At 54.5% G+C, this 18,308-nt stretch overlaps 2 protein-coding genes across 6 annotated transcripts in view; one reads left to right on the forward strand and one right to left on the reverse strand.

Moving 5' to 3' along the window:
* The window catches only part of SLX4 (SLX4 structure-specific endonuclease subunit), a 21,808-nt gene extending 4,967 nt beyond the window's left edge, over positions 1 to 16,841 (reverse strand). The window contains exons 1-12 of one of the 2 annotated variants that reach the window (XM_032397697.1): positions 16,778 to 16,841; positions 14,164 to 14,868; positions 12,523 to 12,747; positions 10,292 to 10,481; positions 9,240 to 9,452; positions 7,053 to 7,261; positions 6,630 to 6,931; positions 5,841 to 6,081; positions 5,291 to 5,379; positions 4,352 to 4,498; positions 3,593 to 3,762; positions 395 to 2,643 (exon numbers count right to left, since the gene is read on the reverse strand). In XM_032397697.1, coding sequence (XP_032253588.1) covers positions 395 to 2,643; positions 3,593 to 3,762; positions 4,352 to 4,498; positions 5,291 to 5,379; positions 5,841 to 6,081; positions 6,630 to 6,931; positions 7,053 to 7,261; positions 9,240 to 9,452; positions 10,292 to 10,481; positions 12,523 to 12,747; positions 14,164 to 14,506 — 4,378 coding nt within the window. In that variant the 5' untranslated portion in view covers positions 14,507 to 14,868; positions 16,778 to 16,841. The other variant, XM_032397698.1, reaches the window with a different exon arrangement.
* An 83-nt stretch (positions 16,842 to 16,924) lies between these two features.
* Positions 16,925 to 18,308, forward strand: part of DNASE1 (deoxyribonuclease 1) — a 44,453-nt gene continuing 43,069 nt past the window's right edge. For all 4 annotated transcript variants that reach the window (XM_032397703.1, XM_032397700.1, XM_032397702.1 and 1 more), the window contains exon 1: positions 16,925 to 17,049. The gene's annotated coding sequence lies outside the window, so the exon portion shown is untranslated. The remainder of the gene's footprint in view (positions 17,050 to 18,308) is intronic.

Raw genomic sequence — 18,308 nt, forward strand, 5'->3', positions numbered from 1 at the left:
GTTACACTGCTTTACGCTAAGGGGCTAGAGGGGAGCAGCTGGGTCCTCATGGCAACGCTCTGTGTAACTGTGAGGAACCACGCTTGCCCGATTTTAAGTGCACCTGAGGTGCTTGCCTTGGCCTTTCAGAAGCACTGGTTCAGTATTCTCGAGTGGGGTCCACAGATGGGGGTTTTTAACAGGGGCCCAGGTGAGCCACGGGACCCAGGCAGGTTGAGGAACTGGCTAAGCAGCACGTCTAAGGGCAAGCCCGTTCTCCCTCCGCAGGGGAGGGTGGGGAGGAGGCTCGCCGCAGCCCAGCAGGCCCTGCAGCCCCACCACCCCGCGCGGTCTCTACTGCCCCCTCCAGCCCCTTAGCGTAAAGCAGTGTAACAACTACGCTCCCACTACTCACTTGGCGACTCCAGCCCTTCTGAGTTCAGAGCGGCGACATCAGCACTCAGCCCCTGGGCCGGAGGAAGGAGCTCTGGTGACTTCTGCTCCTCTCCATCCCAATCGTCCCACAGAGCGGAGTTCAAAAAGCTTGGCCTGCTGCTCCCAGGCGAGCCGGCCCGATGGGCCTTCTCTTGAGACTCTGTGCGGCCGGCGCGGCTTCCTGGGGCGGGGGCGGTGCCCGGGAGGCGGGGGGAGCAGCAGCTGCGGCGGTCTGGGGCCTCCCTGGCCCTACTGCCCGGACCGCTGGTGCTCAGGGGGCCGGTCCGCTCGAGGTTCAGGCGGTCAATGGGAATCGGTGAGAGGGGCTCCACATGCCAGTGGCAACCGTCCAGGGGGATCGGAGGGTCGCCGTCCAGCAGGGGGCTGCTGCTCGCCCGACGGGAGGCCGCCTCCTGCTCATCTTCGCTGTCTTCCACCTCCACCACCTCACTGGTGATGGCCTGGCTCAGCAGGCTTGGCCCGGGGGGTGAGCGCTTCTGGGGCTGCCCGCTGAGATCGGCGAGGCCGCCAGAGATGGGACAGGGAGCCAGAGAGCAGTGCTGGTGGCGCCCGGGGTGGGGCCTGGAAGGGCTCCTGCCATCAGGGCTGCCTGCACGGACGGGGACCAGGCATGACAACGACATCTGGGGTGTGATGACCGGAAACTTACTTGCGGCTTCGGGGCCACCCCTGTTTTCTAACGGGGCCCAGGGCTTGACCTGAGCCATGTGATCCACCGAAGCCCTGGACCTGAGGCCTGTTATCTGCGTCTGTGAGGAAGAGTCCCGGCTTCCGCTGGCCAGTGGCGTGGCGGGCACGAGCCATGAGGTATCCGTGGTGCTGTCCTCCTCGGGGCCGCTCTCGGGGTCACACGACAGCCGAGGGGTCCCTCTGCCCCCCACAGAGCCCCAGTTCCCTGCCGGCCCCTCCTCCCCACCCTGCAGGGAAGCCTCTCTTCTTGCTGGGCTTTGGAAAGGTTCTTGATCTGCATCGACATCGATGACAGAAAACAGCTCAGAAGACTTGGGGCTAACTTCTAGAACTTTCCTTTCTTCCAGGGGACCATTGAAAATGGACTTTATTTTGGTTTGTTCTAGCTCTAGCTCTTCATCTGAATCCAATAAAAGGATAATCTCATCTTCTCTGTTCTTGCTGGATGGAGTATTCTGAGATCTGGAGCTCAAATGTCCAGGTTTTGACTGGGTTAGGTCGATGGATGGAGACTTTTCTGGGGAGACCAGAACCCCTTTATTTCTGCATTCCAATGAGGAACCACGTTCTTTGTCCTTCTGGAGGCCTGGATCTTTAAGTAACGTGAGGAGGCTCCTGCCCCTCCTCTGCTTTGCTGGGGAGTCCTGGGCGGCCCCCCTGGAAGCTCTGCCCTGCAGCTGGGGCCCTGGTGAGGGCGACTCACCCCAAAGATGAGGACGAGGATGTGGCCGGCCGGGACTCCGGCCCCCAGGGGGCTGTGACAGGCATGGGCGCCATGGGGGTGTCTGCCAGCGAGCAGGGGGAGAGGGGCTCCCCGCCCTCTTTCCTGAGACGGTGCCGCTGCCTTCCTGGAGATGGCTCATTATCTGGGACAGTCCACAGCATTTTCTGGGAGTTGATGAAAATGGCCAGGCCTCAGGAGCATCTGCTGAGCACAAAAACACGCCTTCCTTTCTCCCTGCCTCGCAGCCCCCAGAAGGGCGAGGGGATCTGGAACGACCCAGTGCTTCCTCTGGGGACCCTGCTTTCTCCTCGTCCGCACACTGGCCCTTGAGTGGCAGGGGCGTGGACTGTCTCACGCTTTTCCATGTGGCTGGGGCCTCTTCTCTTCCCTCACCAGACGGTTCCATCTGTTCTGCATTTTCTGGCTGTTGGCTAACCTGGCCACTCACTAAGATTTGCGCAGATGCTGGACCATCGTCCCCGAACTGGTCAGTTTCTTCCTTGATCTCTGGAGCTCCTTCCCCCTGGAGCAGCTTTCGCTGAGTGGCTGCAAATTCATAAATTTCTTCCATTTCTGCTTCATTCACTTTTTCTCTGTCTTCTTCATGGCTCTCAGATTTCAACAAAGCCTCCGCTTCTTCCTCTTCATCTGTCCACATGGACCTCAAGAGTTCTTGGAAGTTCTCCGCGCGGCTTTCACAATCCTCATCTTCCTTCTCCTTCCACGGTCTGTCCTCTGAATCGCTCACGTCAGGGGCTTGTTCACACAGAAGAACAAGCTCACTAACACCAAACCTGCAACAGGAAATGCCACGCATCACTGCCCTGCAGAGGCGGTAGCCAGACACCCCAGCACAGGCGAGGATTGGAGCACAAGTCCTGGCAGGGAGGACAACCGTGCTCGGTCCTGGCCCTTCCCCTGCTCCCTTGCAGCCACAGTGCCTGTGCTCCCAACCAGCAACACCCCAGGCTGCTGAGCTCGAGGAGAGACTCGTGGACCTTCAGGGCAGGGTTCACTACCTCTACTGCCCAAACACAAAGGGGTGCGTCGGGCTGAGCTGAAGGTGACAGGAATTGGTGATGCTGCAAAGCTGGAGAGCGTGCTGCCCTGAGAGGCACCTGAAGCAAATCCCAAAGACCAAACCTGTCCCAGTCAGCCCGGGCCGAGGGGTACATCAGCCTGCCGCCTCCGTGAAGGCTCCCTGGTCTGAAGGCTACACTCAGGACCCCAGAGGCCGAGCTGATCCCTTCCTAGAAGTGCACCGGAGGGATGACAGGGCCTTGGGCGAACACGGTTTTATCCAAGGGGCCCTCAGCCCTGTCAGGAGATAGAATGTGCGTGCAAACCCACGGGAGTTACACTAGGCATTACACTCCTGTTGACACTCCTATTTCCTGGGACCTGGGAAAGAACAGCCACCATTCAGCTTCTGTGGCCGAACGACCAAGGAGTGGCAGCACCTGGGGGCAGCTGAGGCTGAGGACCACCCCTCATCACACCCAGGGAGCTAAGAGCCACGTGACCTGGCAGAGGCCATCCTCAGCCAGCACTGGGCTCTCCTGCCAGTGTCCATTCTGGCCAGACTGCCAGTCACTACGTCCCAGGCAAGGTCACCACTGAGCATAAACCCGGGGTTAACAGGTACAGGAAGGACTCAGCCCTGAGCCCCCTGCGAGCCATCAACCTGCTCGTGCTCGTCGTTAATGTCACACGCTAGGAGGTCCATGGAAAGAGCCGTCAGACCTGTGGGCCAGAGCGCCCAGGCTGGGGGCCAGCCGGGGAGGCACGCTGGGGTCCGCGGCATACAGGTAATGCAGGAGCGCCCGGGTGGCCTCGGTGCTCACGTCACTCAGCAGCACACGCTGGCTCCGCACATCGCCATCCTCCACGGCGAAGAAGCCCTCACTGTTCACCTGAGAATGAAGTAAAGTGCAGAAGGTTTACAACCTCACAGACGTGATGTGGGGCCGCACAGAGGTTCATGCTGGGCTGCTGGTCAGGAACTCTGCGGTCAGGCCCTATAACTTCTCTCTTGGCAAAATCGGACTGTGATAGAGGTTCAAGCACCCAGCTGGTTCCCTCTTGACAGACACATCAGAGGCACGAGAACTTTCTGGGAGAGACCAGCAGCAGTTTCCCGGATTCCTGCAGCACGACATTGAAGTCCAATGCATGTTGGCACAGGTCAGCATAGAAATGTCTGTCAGCAGGTCGATTAGGACTTCATAATTACAGAAATAGAGGAAAAGGGAACAGTTCTAGGGAAAATGGATTTTTATTCAACCGATCAAGAAATCTGATGTTCCCCAATCCTCAGCTCATCTCCTCACAGCACTTCCTAACCTCAAACGTGTCCGGACGGAGGCAGGTACACTGACAGGGAGGGAGGGAGGCGGGTGCATGTGTGGGGGGCGCGGAGGGGAGCAAAGGGGGCAGGAGGCCAGAGGGGAGTGTGAGAAAGCACACGCAGCGGGAGGGAGGAGGGGCGGGGGCCGTACTCACATACTGCATGAGAAGGGGGCATCGGGCATAAAGCACGAACTTGTGGGCGTAAAGCACGTCCCCACTGTCCGTCTGCAGCTGGACGTCACTCAGGTGTGGGTTATTAACCATGGCTCTGAAGTCGGCCAGCAGCAAGCCGAGGGTGAGCTGGAAGGAGGGGAGCACACGGGTCTCACAGCAAGTTCCCCAACTTCAGGGGTGCTAGCTTCTTTCTCAAATTCTCCATTACACTGAGTCCCCTGGCCTAACACGGGGCGGGTGGGGGGTGGTGAGCAAGGGGAGGCACGACAGCTGGGCCGAGCGCTTCACGAGCGCCGTGTGCGGCCCCGGTGTGACAGGCAGGGACCCCAAGCCCACGCCGTTCGGGTACCCGGCCGAGAAGAGTCTCGGTCCTTCTCTGCCTACGCGCCGCGGTCATCCGGCAGACCTTGGGGTGAAGTGTTTGGCTGATACCGATATACTAACAGGCTGACATCCACTCTGAGGAAAACCCAACTTCCAACCCAGCGTCACTGACACAGAACGTGAACCCTTACTTGCAGACCAGCTGGGACCTGCACGTCAGAGGCGCACAGCTGGTCCTGAACGAACGAATGAAACTTTGGGGCATGAGGCCACCTCACAGAGCAATGGGGATCCCTGCGGGCTCTCAGGACAAAGCAGGCTCCTGGGGCCGGGCTACTGAGGTGCCCCCAGAGTTCAAGGACAGAAGGGACAAAAGCCTCGTGGCAGAGCCCTAGAGGGGAACAGGAGGCTCCCGTGGGCTCTCGCCTGGCTTAGCTCAGAGGCTGTCGAGGGGGCCAGCGGACTCATGCGAGGCTCTGGAGGCCAGCTGGGAGCTGACCATGCGGAGCAGAGGACGAGCTCCGGTGGCCAGGACCACGGAGTGGGGAGCAGGGCCAGCCTGCACAGCCCACAGCAAGGAGCCCCGGTGCTTACCGAAGCTTGGCTGTCCCTCTCTGGGGGCTTTTCCTTAGGTGGCAGGACAAACCCAGTCGGTGGAAGGCCAGTGGGTGACACATCCATCCCTGAGAGAAGGATCCACAGGTTAAAAGAACATCACCTCCCGGCAACGTCAGTCTCCGAGAAAGAGCATCAAGTGTCTGTCAGCCGACCCCACGGCGCCCAGGAGATGCTCTTTACCCGAGGGCTTCTTCACTGTGAGTGAACCACCCACTGAGTTTTTCCCCGCTCCCCAGAGGGACACAGGTAGTAAAACCAGAGAGTCTGCACAATCACTGGCTCTGGGCAAGGGTTTTGTCCTTGGTTAAAGTTGTGACGGACTCACCTGTATGACATCCATCTTTGAGGAACAAAAGGAAAGCACTTACAGAGACTGTGTTCTCCCCATCACATGGGGACAAGCCAGGGCACCTCGGATCTCAGCGGCTGTCCCCAGGCCCCAGGGACTAGCTGGTCATGGCCACCGCCAGAGGGAAGGAGGGCCGGGAGGGCGGGGCTGGCCCAGGTGTCCCATCCAGGGTCTCACCTGTGGCCCCTCCTGAGCTGGCCAGGCCCCCACTGCAGGGCCACGGGGTGGCACTCAGCCCCTCTCCCGCCAGGTCCACAAGGTCCTGCAGGGCCTGGTGCTCTCTCTGGCTGGCGGAGGGTGAGGGGTTCCCAGGGCCATGGCCCGCAGGCGGGGCACTGGGGAGAGCAGGTGGTGTTCGCACACCCAGCTCTGGCTCGTCAGGCAGCACTGGCGGCAGCGTGGGCTCCTGGGTAAGACCCTGAAAGAAGTCAGGAAGCCACGTGACTGTGTGGCCACTGCAGCAGCCACCACACAGAGGGCCCCTGAGAGTGTCAGCCACAGCCCAGAACAACCCTGGGAGGCTTTCTCCCATCACCCTCAGCAGGCTTCTCTGTCACGGTGAAGGCCATGCCTGTTGTGTCTACATCAGCAGAAAGGTCCCTGAGGGGCCTGTCCCCCTAATGGTATCTCAATGGCCTCAAGCATGCAGTGACTCCAGGCCCACCTGCAGCAGCCTGTCTGGTTCCTGGGCCCCGCCACACGCAGATTATACCAGCCCCCTGGGGGTGGCGCCCCGGACTGCATTTCAAACAAACCCTCCAGGAACAGGATACATTTGGGAACCAGCGGGCCTCCCTGTTCTTCCCAGGAGAGCCGTCAGTTGCCGCACAGAGAAACACGCTACAGCACGCGTGCCGGACTTCCTGCCCTTCCCTCCTTTTCGGACTTTCTGTTGATGCCCAGGCCCGCCGTCCTGACTGCCGCCTCTGCCCAGAGCCCCCCGCATGCCTAGAGGGGAGGACCCACCTTGGCGGGCCGCTGGGGCACCATGGGAGGGACCAGGCTTGCGGTGTAGAAGGCTTCCAGAGCCCAGGCCCCAGTCAGGGCGCTGCCCTCCCACAGAAAGTTCTGCTTCAGATGCTGGCTGGCCTTTTCCAGCTCTTCCTTTACCATCCTGCTCGCAGGAAGTGGCGGCGTGCTGGACAGCTCCATCTCCTCCGCGAAGAGCTGGGCCACTCGGTCCTCTGTCTGCCTCCGTGTGGTCTCCGGGTCCTGGACTAACAACGGGGGAGGGCATAAAGGTGCTTTCCTCTTACGACTCTTCTTTTCTGAAGGTAAACAGAAACACAGGGTCAGTGACAGAGCTGCCACACACCCTGAGGCCCAGCAGTGGTCACCTTTGGCCAGCAGCGGTGTGGCAAGGCATTGCCAGCCAGGGGCCACACCTACCTGCCCCCAGTCTTATCCTCTCAGGGAAAGCGCTTTCTAGCCTGAGCACCGTGGGCACGGCCTCCCGCTCCATCTCGGACTGGGACAGAGCCATGGCCACCAGCAGGTCCTCGGACGGCGCCTCGGGCTCTTTGACCTTCCGCTTCTTCTGCAGCTCCTTCCTGTTGGTGGCTCCCTTCCGCTTCAGACCTCCAACATGACTGCTGAAGCTTAAAAGGCAGCCAAACAGAAAAGTTAGCGAGGCCAGAGGTGTGAGCACTTCCTGTTCTGAGGGCATCCCTGCTGGACCAGAGAGGCCTGGACCCCTTCTCCTCTAAGGTAGGAGAGAAAAGGGATAAATGTGGACCCGTTAGACAGAGGCTTTGACTGCTTTGGGCATTCACTGTGCTTATCCTATTGCCTCGTGCAAGCTCACACCATCCTGGGCCAAGTGCAGTGCAGTCCAGAGAGGTGACGGTCTGGGTCCTTCTACGTGATGCTACCCTGCTGAGCCAGCTGTTGCCTGGTATGAGTGGTTAGCTGTGAGCGGTCCCTGCACACCCAGCTGTGGCCAAACCCTTCCAGAGGAGTCAGCACTCAGTGGCTCTGAGTCAGCTTCCTGGATTCCACCAACTTCTGCCCATTGACACTTCAGATGCCCCTCAGGCAGTCCTGGCCACGTTGGCCATGACAGGATCCTTTCCCCTCCCGCAGGGGTCTGTGGGCATTTCCTCTGCCCAAGGCCCAAAGGAAAGGCCTCCCAGGTTCGACCACCAACATGGTCAGCCGGCCTGGGAGTCAGTGTACAGCAGCATTTGGCTTGGAGGAGATTTGCTTAAAGGATTTTCCAGCTGGAGAACCTAGATTGCCTGGTGAACCCCAACAGGCTGAGCAAGAAATAGGAGGGCAAAGGCGAGAGAAAAACTGGGAGCTCAAACCCAGCTGTGGGCGTGCTCTGGAAAGCGCCCTTTGCCAAAGCTCATGCTGTCCCCTGGGCCCGGGATGGCTCAAGAACCTCAGGTATCAATTCGGAAGATCTAAGCAAGGCCTAATTGAGTTCAACTTCCCGGGAACCCCACACGATAACTACAGCCTCCCAGAAGGCAAGGAGCTGTCCCAGCATCTGACTACCCCAGAGTTCCACACACCCCAGGCTTGGCCTTTGGGCAGAGAGGAGGCTCAAAGCCTAGGTGAGGGTGTCCATTTGCTAGAGTTTTCTACTTTATCAACCTTCTAGGACCCACACACATCTCGTTTCTCTTCTCAGGTATTGAAAAAGCAGATATATTTCATCTGAGTAGGTGGTTCCCATCCAGTCCTGGCAAAAGGCAAGCAATGGCTTAGATAATGTCTATGCTAGGGCCTTAAGGCTTCCAATTCTGAGATGCTAGTGTTGATGTGCTATGATATAGACAGGCTCACCAGCTAAGAATCCAGCTCTGCCCACCCAGTCTCACCACGGGCCCAGCTCAGATGCCCATAACCTGTGTGCAAGGCAGTGGCCAGGACAAACAGAGCCACCACCCTTGGCCTTCCCTTTGCTCTTGACAGCTGTCAAAGGAAAGAAGGCCCAAACCTACAGAAGTCCAGGACCTGCACTAGTTTGTTCCCTGTAACGTGGCGTCCACAGAGCCAGGGGCAGTACGGAGGGGAGCGGAGCTGCTTGGCCTGTGATTTGCACGCCAAGGACTTGTTCCCAGCTAGGAGCGAGGCCTCCTATTGCAACACCTAAGCATTTAATTCATGCACGTTAAAAAAAAAAAAAAGGCCTGTGGTTCTGTCTTGCCAACTCTGTGAACTGTGCAGAGTCCTCTTCCGTGGACAGTAGGAGACTCGGGCCGCACAGAGACGGAAGCCATGGCACGCGACACCGGAATGGATGAATGGACACAGTGAAGTGCGTTAGCAGATTGCTCGCTGCTCCAGGGGACACCGGTGGGACCGCGAGAATGGAAAAATCTCAGGAAGGACCTTAGGAAACCAGTCCAACCAGTCCTTTCTGCAGACACGCCCACATGGACCATTTCGAAGGTACAGAATCTTTCTCCTCCTCAGTCCCGGTGGAGACTGCCTGATTTCCTCCTCAAATGTTTCATTTCCAGAATCAAGGAGGGTTCTAGGGCTCTACTGTTCTCTAAAGCTACAAAAAGCTTTAAAAAGAAAAAATCAGAGTATTTCTCAGGTTTTCCTCCTTTCCACCTGACTCACCTCGATGCCAGCGTGCCCCAGGCCCCGCCAGGCTGAGCTGTCTGCAGCCGCACAGCCTGGAGCAGGAGCTGCGGGCCCACATCCATCTTCACTGCGCACTGTTTCAGGTGGCTGATTCTGCTCTTTGGGCTGACAAAGGGCTTGCCACAAATTGGGCACTCGGGGATCCGAGGTGTGGACGGTGTCACTGCCTTTTCAGCCTCATCCAAGCACCTGGAGGAAGAGAGGAAACACGCGAGAACCCTCTCCGCTGGCACCATGCGTCCATGTCAGCAAGGACGGGTGTGGGCTCCAGCCTGTTCTCCCAAAGCCAACTCCACACAGCCTGCAGTCAGCCTCCAAACCCTAAATTTTGGTTCTGCTAGCGAAGGTGGCTAAAGAGAGCAAGGACACGTCAGACAGTGGCAATCCCACTCCTGAGTCTGTACCGCAAGGAGGTGAGAGCAGGTACTCGAACTAGTACGAGAAACACATGGTCAGAGCAGCTGTATTCACAACATCCAAAAGGCAGAAGCAGTCCATAGCCATCAACGGATGAACAAGACGTGGCCTACCCACAAGATGGTATTTTTCAGCCATAAAAAGGAACGAAATTCTGATCTGTGCTCCAACCTGGATGAACCTTGAAAACACTACACTGAGGAGAGGAAGCTAGACACCAAAGGCTATGCTGTGTGATTCCACTTACGTCCTGAGCAGACAAATCCGCAGAGGCTGCCAGGGGCTGGCAGGGGGGGAATGGGGAGTGAGCACTAATGGGGACAGGGTTTTACTGGGGGTAACGAAAATATTCTAAAATCGACTGTGGTAATGGCTGCACAGTTCTGTGACTATAGTAATTAAAAGCCATTGAATTGTTAACTTTAAGAAGATGAATTGTGTAATATGGGAATTATCTCTCAACAAAACCGTTTAAAAAACCAGTAAGGACAGGCTGACACCAACACTGGGGTGCTATGGTCACAGTCAGGATTCCCACTGCAGATTCCCCTGGGTCTGTCACACCCATGGAAGAGGTGACCCCAGAGAGGCGAGAGTCAAGCTGCTCCTACCGGTTCACGTGCTGCTCCCTTCGTGTCACGTTCATGGCTGAGAGGTTCTTTTGACAGATCTGGCAGAAGAACAACCCCGTCTCCTCCAGGTTAGCCTCGTGTGTGGGTGCTCGCTGCTGCCCAAACTCATGCTGCAGAGCCAAGGCCACCGCAGCATCGCTCTCTGTGGCAGGAAGCCCGGGCCCAGACCCTGTGAGGAGGCATGGTCTCCATGAGGATGAGCGCACCCTCAGACCTCTGCACCGCCCGTCAGAGCTCACAGTGCACAGACAGCAGAGGGAGCACGGAGAGAGCAGACCCAGCACCGCTCTGCCCCCTGCCAGTACCGTCCAGTGAGGGTGGACACAAACAGGGCTCCCGGGGCATACTTCTCCAACTGTAATATGCATAAGAACCCCCAGGAAGCTTGTTAAAATGTAGGTTCGCATCCCAGTGGTCTAGATGGAGCTTCCTGAGATTCCCCATTTGGGACAACTCCCAGGGCAGGAGACTGCCGGTTCAGGACCCCTGTTTGAGTAGCAAGGTCCTAGAGAACGAGCCTTTCATTTTACTCATTTCTGCTAAAGTCGTCTACCTCCGGCGTTCCAGGCTTACAAGACTCCTATTCCAATAAGTCTAGGTTTTCTCTTCAAAGCTCAGCCTTTCCTACTGCTAGGACCTTTTGTCGCCCATCCTAGAAGAACCAGGTCAAAGTGAAACCCCTTTCTTAAAACGCATTCTCCTTCCCACAGCAGACAGAAGGATGGACTGACTGACTCTAGTGTGGAGGTGGTTCCCCAAGTGGCCAGGCCCACCGCTGCGGCCCTCTGTCACATCTGATATTGCTGGAGCACACCCTCAGCACTCACGGGGGATTCGGAGAACTTCATACATCCCCAGTTCTTGAATATTCCTGTGGCCTAGCACTCTTTCCACTGAAGCCAGAAAAGCATCACACTTCATTTTGGTGCCCCATTTTTTAAAAAAAAAACCAAAGAAATGGTTTCTCTGTCCTGAACACTGAGCATTACTGGGTATCCCGTGAAGCTCTATGGAAACAGTTGAGGCACGTGTAGGGCAGGTGCTGAGCTCGTGTCCTGGCTGAGCAACTCCGATGCACCCCTTTGGTGCTGCAGGGACTGACGCCATGGCAGATGTCCCACCACTGCCTGTGTGGACCTTAGAGGCAGCCTGAGAATCCCAGAGTGCAGTCTGCAAACGCACTACCAGGGGACTACAGACTTGGTAGCCGTAGGGCCGTCAATACAGTTTCTGCCTATTTCTTCCCCTTTGGTATATTTTCACCAGAGATGAGGGCTTATGTCGTTTAGGGGGTAAAGAAGAGAACCAGGGATCTGACCTGCCTCTGGGGTGGTACAATGTGCCCTGCATAGCACCTGCACTGTTGGCGCCAAGCTATCTTCACCTGGGGCCACCCGGCCTTCTGGTTTACTCGCCTGTGATGCACTCCAGGGGCTATAGGAAGTGGTTACGCAACACCACGAGGAAACAATCAAACAAATCTACAAAGTGGGAAATTCAGAAAGACAATTGCCCTGGACTCTTCTGAAAGTTGGAATCATGAAAAAAAAACAAACACAAACAGGACAAGACAAGGGGACTGTTCCAGAGTCTAGACTTTAAGAGACTATGGACTATAGCATATGCAGTGTGTGGGACTTACAGTTCTGGCGGATCCTTGCTCAGGAAAAAAGAAACCAGCTATAAAGCTGTCCTTGGGACAAGTGGGGAAATTTTTATATGAACTGGACACTAGGCAATATTATGGAATTATGTGTGACAAGAGCACCGTGATCATGTAGGAGATCTGTGGGGGGAAGTATCATGATGTCTGGAACTTACTTTCGAATAGTATAGAAGAATCATATATATTTAGAGATATAAAAAATATATGGCAAAATGTTAACAATTGTTAAGTACAGGTTGAGGTTATGGGGATTTATTGTAGTATTTTTTTTTTTTTTTTACCTTTCTGTATGGGAAAAATTTCATAATAAAAAGTCAAAATAAAAAGAGGAAGAGGTACCTTGTCAAAGAAGCTAAGTGACCTAAGCTAAATGACCCCAGGGACCCTTCATTCTCTGGCTAGATACTATGAAGTGGCCAAGGTACAGTGCTAGGCAGAGCACCCACCCCCACCAGCAACTCAAGGAATGCGGGTTCCTTCCTCTCCCCCTTTCTCCAGAGTCCAAACTTAACCCTGATGGGAATATACAAAACTCCCATCATACCATTCCCTGCTGTCATCTCCTCTGGAGGGCCCTCTGGGGCCTTTTCTTCAAGTGTAGCCTCCAGAGAGCTCCCTTCCGAAGCATGCTGCAAACGCTTGGGGTCTGCTCTCTTGAACTGCTGCATTCGTTGTAGGACCAACTCTGCCGTCCGGGGTTTGGAGGGACTTGGTGCCGTCACTGTCAGACAGGAAGGAGGGGGCTGGGAGTTGCTGTCCGGAGCAGCCTCTGGCAAAGAGGAAAACATTCACAGCCATCTGTTCTAGCTGGAGAAACAAAGACTCTTCCATCAGATACAGGTTAGACCCAAGTTTCAAGGGGTCCCTTACCAACTAGTTGAGGTTTAACTCTCAAGTGTGAGAGGACTGATTACTGGTAGCTTCACCGTTGGAAGTAATATAAATAGACCTGTCATAAATATCTGTGACAGGAGGGGGCACAGGGAGTGACTGCTACTGAGCACAGGGTTTATTTTTGGAGTGATAAAAATGTTCTAAAATTAGCCAGTGGTAACGATTATACAATTCTGTGAATACACTAAAACCACTGAACTGCCCACTTTAAAAGGGTAAGTTTTACAGAATGTAAATTCTTTCTATTAAGCTGTTATTAAAGAAATATTAATGACAAACATTTTTATCTTCCTAGGTCATAAGTTCTCCTCTAACTTGGTGTCCACAGGTGGCCTCTGGTGGGGATTCGTGAAGCCCCTGCAGGTTTATGCCAATTTCACAGGTGTGTGTGGGGGTGCGGTTTTCGGGGGAATCATGCATAGCTTTCACTGCTCCCAAAGGGACCTGAAGGACCAATGATGTTTTAGTAACACTACCGAAGCCTTGCAACAGTCTCTGCGAGCTAATTCTTTACCACTATTCCACTGAGAGATCATGCTGACCACACTAGTAAAAAATACCATTTAAGATCAGGAAGTGAAGGTGAGAAATATTTAGAAACAGAACACAGGAGCCTAAAGATCCTATGCAAGGCTGGTTCTCAGTTCTGCTTGAAGAATGCATGTTAAACATATGGTTCAGTACACCAAAGGCAGCAGGGTAAGAAACCTGCTTCAAGCAAACAAAGGAAAAGAAAAGAACAAAGGTGTTAGGAGGAAAAAAGGAAGGACCTAAAGATTCTCCTGGGATCTAAACCTATCTGGCAGCTTCCTACTGCCTTCTGAGCAGCCTTACCGAACTGGCTGGCACCACTGCAACTTACCCACTCTGGAAGGAATTCAAGAAAATGAGAGAAGCAGCATTATTTTCATGTTCACATTACTTGTGTCAAATACATAATGTAAACATTAATAAGAAATTCTAAAAGGGCACAGGGCCCCAAACATAATCATGTAGAAAATTCACATAGGGGTTATATTTTTTATGATCACTGTTTAAAACAGGAGTTGGCCAACTATGGTCCTCAGGGAGCTGCCTGTTTTTCTTAATGAAGTTTTGTTGACACACAGCCCATTCATTTGCTTACAGATTGTCTAGGGAGTTGATAAGTTGCAGAGACCAAGGCTGCAGAGCCAAAATAATTTGCTGTCTGGCCTTTTTCAGAAAGTTTTCTGACCCCTGGTTTAGATCAGTACAGTCACCTCTGGTTTCCTCTCTGGAAACATCCTGGCAGTGGTTCTGGCCCAGTTACCTGTCTGGGTGCTCTGCACACCCTCCTGGAGCACAGCAGAGGCAAGCACACTTCCCTCTCCGTTCTCAGGGCGAGTGGGTTCACTCCTCTGCCACTTGCGTGCCCCTTGCTTTTTAGTCCTCGGGGCCTGGCTGCCAGACTGAGTTTTCTTCTCCCTGGGGCCTTGAAGGGTTTTGCCTTTGGTAGCAGTTGGTTTGGTCCTTTTCGGTTTGCTTATCTGAGTGCTGTTGGAGGCCTTTTGTGTCTTCCTTTCCCCCGACACTTCCTTGGTGACATTCTTTTTCACCCTTTGGAGAAAGCTGGCGCAGAGTTCCTTAAAATCATCATCTGACTCATCCATCATCTGGCCAGCTTTAAGGCTTGCAGGTGGTCTTCAGAGGTGTGAGGTCTATCTGGGGGGCCTGAGAACGAGCCTAGCAGGCCTCATTCACACTTGCAGCTCCATTAAGGCTCCTCTCTGATTCTCACTAGGACACCTGGAGAGTTTGCACAATTGAGCAAAAAGTAGTGCCTTCCCCTCCATAAGGATTTAAAATGCCTATCTTCACATTGAGTCCCTGTTAAACAGCACGTTTAAAGTTCACATCTGAGAGCTTTTGTTGTCCAACAGATGCCTCTGAGATAGGATACATAGGAACTTCACACTCAGGTGATTCTCCAAGATCTCCATAGTGATGAAACACATTGGTTCATTTAATGTCACATCTGTGGAAAACAAAAAGCATCTAAACGTAATTAGGCAGACACCACATTTTATGCCATTTCTTCCAGGAAGGTACAAGAGGATGTGGGGTATGCGCAAAGTCCTCAGAGTAACAATATCTGTGTCAAATACTCAGGTACGGCCTGGTTAACACAAACTTGTGGTCTTACAGGATATCACAATACAACACAGGGGGAGGGATCTAAAAACCCATCAGAGAAAGAACGTGAGCATCTTGGAAGAGTATTGTTTTTACTGAAATCTGGGGAATGAATCCCATGAAGGGCAGTCACCACAGAAACAAGATGATGGCTAAATGCAGAAAAACTCTTTCTTAGGCCCTATCAACAGGCAACTTAATGTGCAGGCAACTTAATGTGCAGGGCAGCCAGTGGAGAGAATACGCACTTGAATGCTTGGGAAGAAACAAGACAGGAGAGGCTCATCCTTCACTGGTATGAGCAATGTTTCCAAATCAAAAAAGGGCCACTTTTCTCCACCCTCTCTCACTTCAGCAAGAGCTCTCCAAACTCAAGTGACTGGAATGGTGACCACCGCAAAGCCTGGGCCTTGTGGGCGTAATTATTTACACTGGCACAGTTTAGTGGGATTCAGAATTCAAAACTGAATGACCCAGTGACAGAAAGTGCAATCTCCTCCATTGGAGTAGTCCAATTAATCACCTATTTTTGCGGAGCCGGGCAGACAGGCATACCTGTAATCTACTTCGCATGGCCAGCCCATCCTCCTCTTCCATGTCACCTCCTTAGAGAAGCTTCCCCTCATCCTTTATCCAAGTGGACCCCCTCCACTCCCATTATTTTCCATCATCACACATTGTTTTCACAATCACACTTACAACAAATTACAATCATTTGTTATAACATATCTCGAATGCTTACGGTATGCCAGGCATGGGTCTAATTGCTCTGTGAGTCTAACTCATGTAGCTCTTATGACAATCCTATTCCGTAGACTCTACTGTCTTCCCTTTACAGCAAGGAGTCAGGTCCAAGAATGAAGAACTGGCTTAACTTTACACAACTTTTGAAGTGGCAGGGCTGAGATCAAATTCAAGCGGGTGGTTCTAGGGCATCTACACCTACATTTTTATTCACTTATTTTCTGTCCCCTACTAAGGTCAAAACTGAAGGAGGGCACAGGCTCATCTATTTTACTCCATATTCTCTTTGGCTGATCAGACACCTGATTTGTAAAACAAACAAAAAAAAATGCTCGACATTTGTTCAGTCACTCAACCACAAAGACTTTTTGGTACAGTGGGAGAGGAGGCTGCAGGGATCAGTGCAGGGACCGGTGTCCGGGCGCCTGAATCGAGCCCGTGGGACGTGGGGAGCTAGAGCAGATTCCACCCTCCACACCCCGCGGCGTCTCCACGGGCCTGTGACGTTAGTCCGACAACAGCCCACCTCCTATACGTGCTCGCTCAGTATTTGCCGAAGGACGCAGCAAGTCTCTGGAGGGCTGGGGACTTGCGTCTACGCCGGCTTGGTACCCGCCGGGCCGCCCGGCTCGCAGCTGGCGCGGAATGAATGAGTGGGCAGTGCGGGGCGGACCCTCCCGCTCCCCCTGACCCTGTGACACACACCGCAAGCGGGCGGGGGGCTAGGTCTGGGGGAGGGCTGCCAACGACTCTGGCGGCTACGAAGCCGGACGGCGATTTCCGATCGCCAGCCTGACCCCCGGGCCGTGACCCGGTGGGTACCCGATACCCGCCTCACCCTTCCTCCCTCCAGGCGCCCTCAGCCCCCTCCACCCGAGCGCGGCTCCTGCCGCTACACCGCGAGCGAGAAAAGCTCTTCTCCCTCACCCCGGCAGCGAGAAAGGCCCCAGGTGACTGGACCTTCTCCAAACTGCACACTCCCAGCCCCAAAGCCCGACTCCTCCTACCTCCGGCGCCGCCGAGGCACCTTCTCAACGGAGAACCTCGCGCCTACGCATGCGCCAACCAGCGCCCCCCGCGGAGGATAGCGCCCGCGCAGGCGCGGAGCGGCCCGGGAGGCCCGCTTCCCGTCGTCCTCCGCGGCCCAGGCGCGCGGCTGGAAGCGTTTCCGGACGGCTCGAGGCGGGAGCGGCTCGGCTGAGGGCGGCGCTCGAGGCCCGAGTGGCCCAAGTGTGCGCGGCGCCCTGCGAAGTCTGCTAAGTGTTGAGGAACAGGCAGGGTAAGTTAAGGGCACCGCCGCAGTATTTAGTCGAAGTTTGGGTCCACCATGGTTCCCACAGGAAATGTTTGCGGAGGCAGGGACGGCACCTCGGAGCGCACCTGCCCGAGGGAGGGTCTTGGAGACGCGCCGAGCGCGGCCGGTCGGGGCGGGAGAACCCCTTGGCCGAGGTGGTAGCGAGCGTACGGAGGCCGGGAGGTCGGGTGGCGGTGGCCGCGTGAGGGAGCAGCCGCCCGCCCTCGGTGCTGGCTAGTGCGCGCGGTCAAGTGCCGCTGGAGGGGTTCGCCGCGGGCTCCAGTTTGAGGACCTTCTAGCTGCCGGTAGTGCTTGGAGCCCCGGCGCACCTGAGGAAAGATCTGGAGAGGCAAGACTGGAGGCCGGGGGAGCCATTGGGAGAAGGCTGTGATCCACAGGAGAAGTGAGCGTGGCCTGGAGTGGAGGTTGGAGCGGAAAGGATGGAGAAGTACTTAGGCGTTCGCGTTAAGATTTGTAGCTTTCTGGCTTGAGCGTCTGGAGTTGGAGTGTGGTTCCATTTACTGAAATAATGAACACAGGAGAAGGAGCAGCTTTGGAAGGACGAGAATACTTTCAGCTGGGTTTGTTTTCAAGACGTAACACCGTAAGATTCACCTCTTTAAAGTGTACAGTTCATTGGTTTTTCGTACATTCGCAAGGTTGTGCAGTCGTCACCATGTCATTCCCGAACATTTTGTAAATCCAAATAGAAATCCCTCTACCCAGGAGCAGATACTCCCCCTTTCGCCTTCCCCTCTTCCCTAGCACCCTGGCCCCAGCAAGCGACTGTTCCTGTGGATTTGTCTGTTCTGTTCACTTTTTATAAATGCCATTGTGGCCTTTTTTGGTCTGGCTTTTACTTAACAGAATGTCTTTAAGGTCCATTCATGTTGTAGCATGAATTGGTTCTTCTTTTAGTGGCTGAATAATATTCCCTTGTATGGATACTCCACATTCTCTTTATCCGTTGGTGGACTTTTTTGGCTATTATGAATAATGCTGTGAACAATGTTGTAGGAGTTGTGTGTTTTTAGTTCTCTTGTGTGTATATCTAAGAATATAATTGCTGGGCCATACTACCTTTAGTTGCGAGTGTTGAGTTTCAAATGCTAATAGAACTCCCAAGAGCTTTTTCTTTATGGTTTTGGAAACCTAGAATACTTTGTAATATGGTTTCCAATTGGATTAGTTCAGTGAACCGCACAAGAGTAGTGGCAGCACAGAGGCATGGTTGGAGTGGAGTG

Source organism: Phoca vitulina, unplaced genomic scaffold (genome assembly GCF_004348235.1).
Source record: "Phoca vitulina isolate PV1807 unplaced genomic scaffold, GSC_HSeal_1.0 scaffold102, whole genome shotgun sequence".
NCBI classification, from domain to species: Eukaryota; Metazoa; Chordata; class Mammalia; order Carnivora; family Phocidae; genus Phoca; species Phoca vitulina.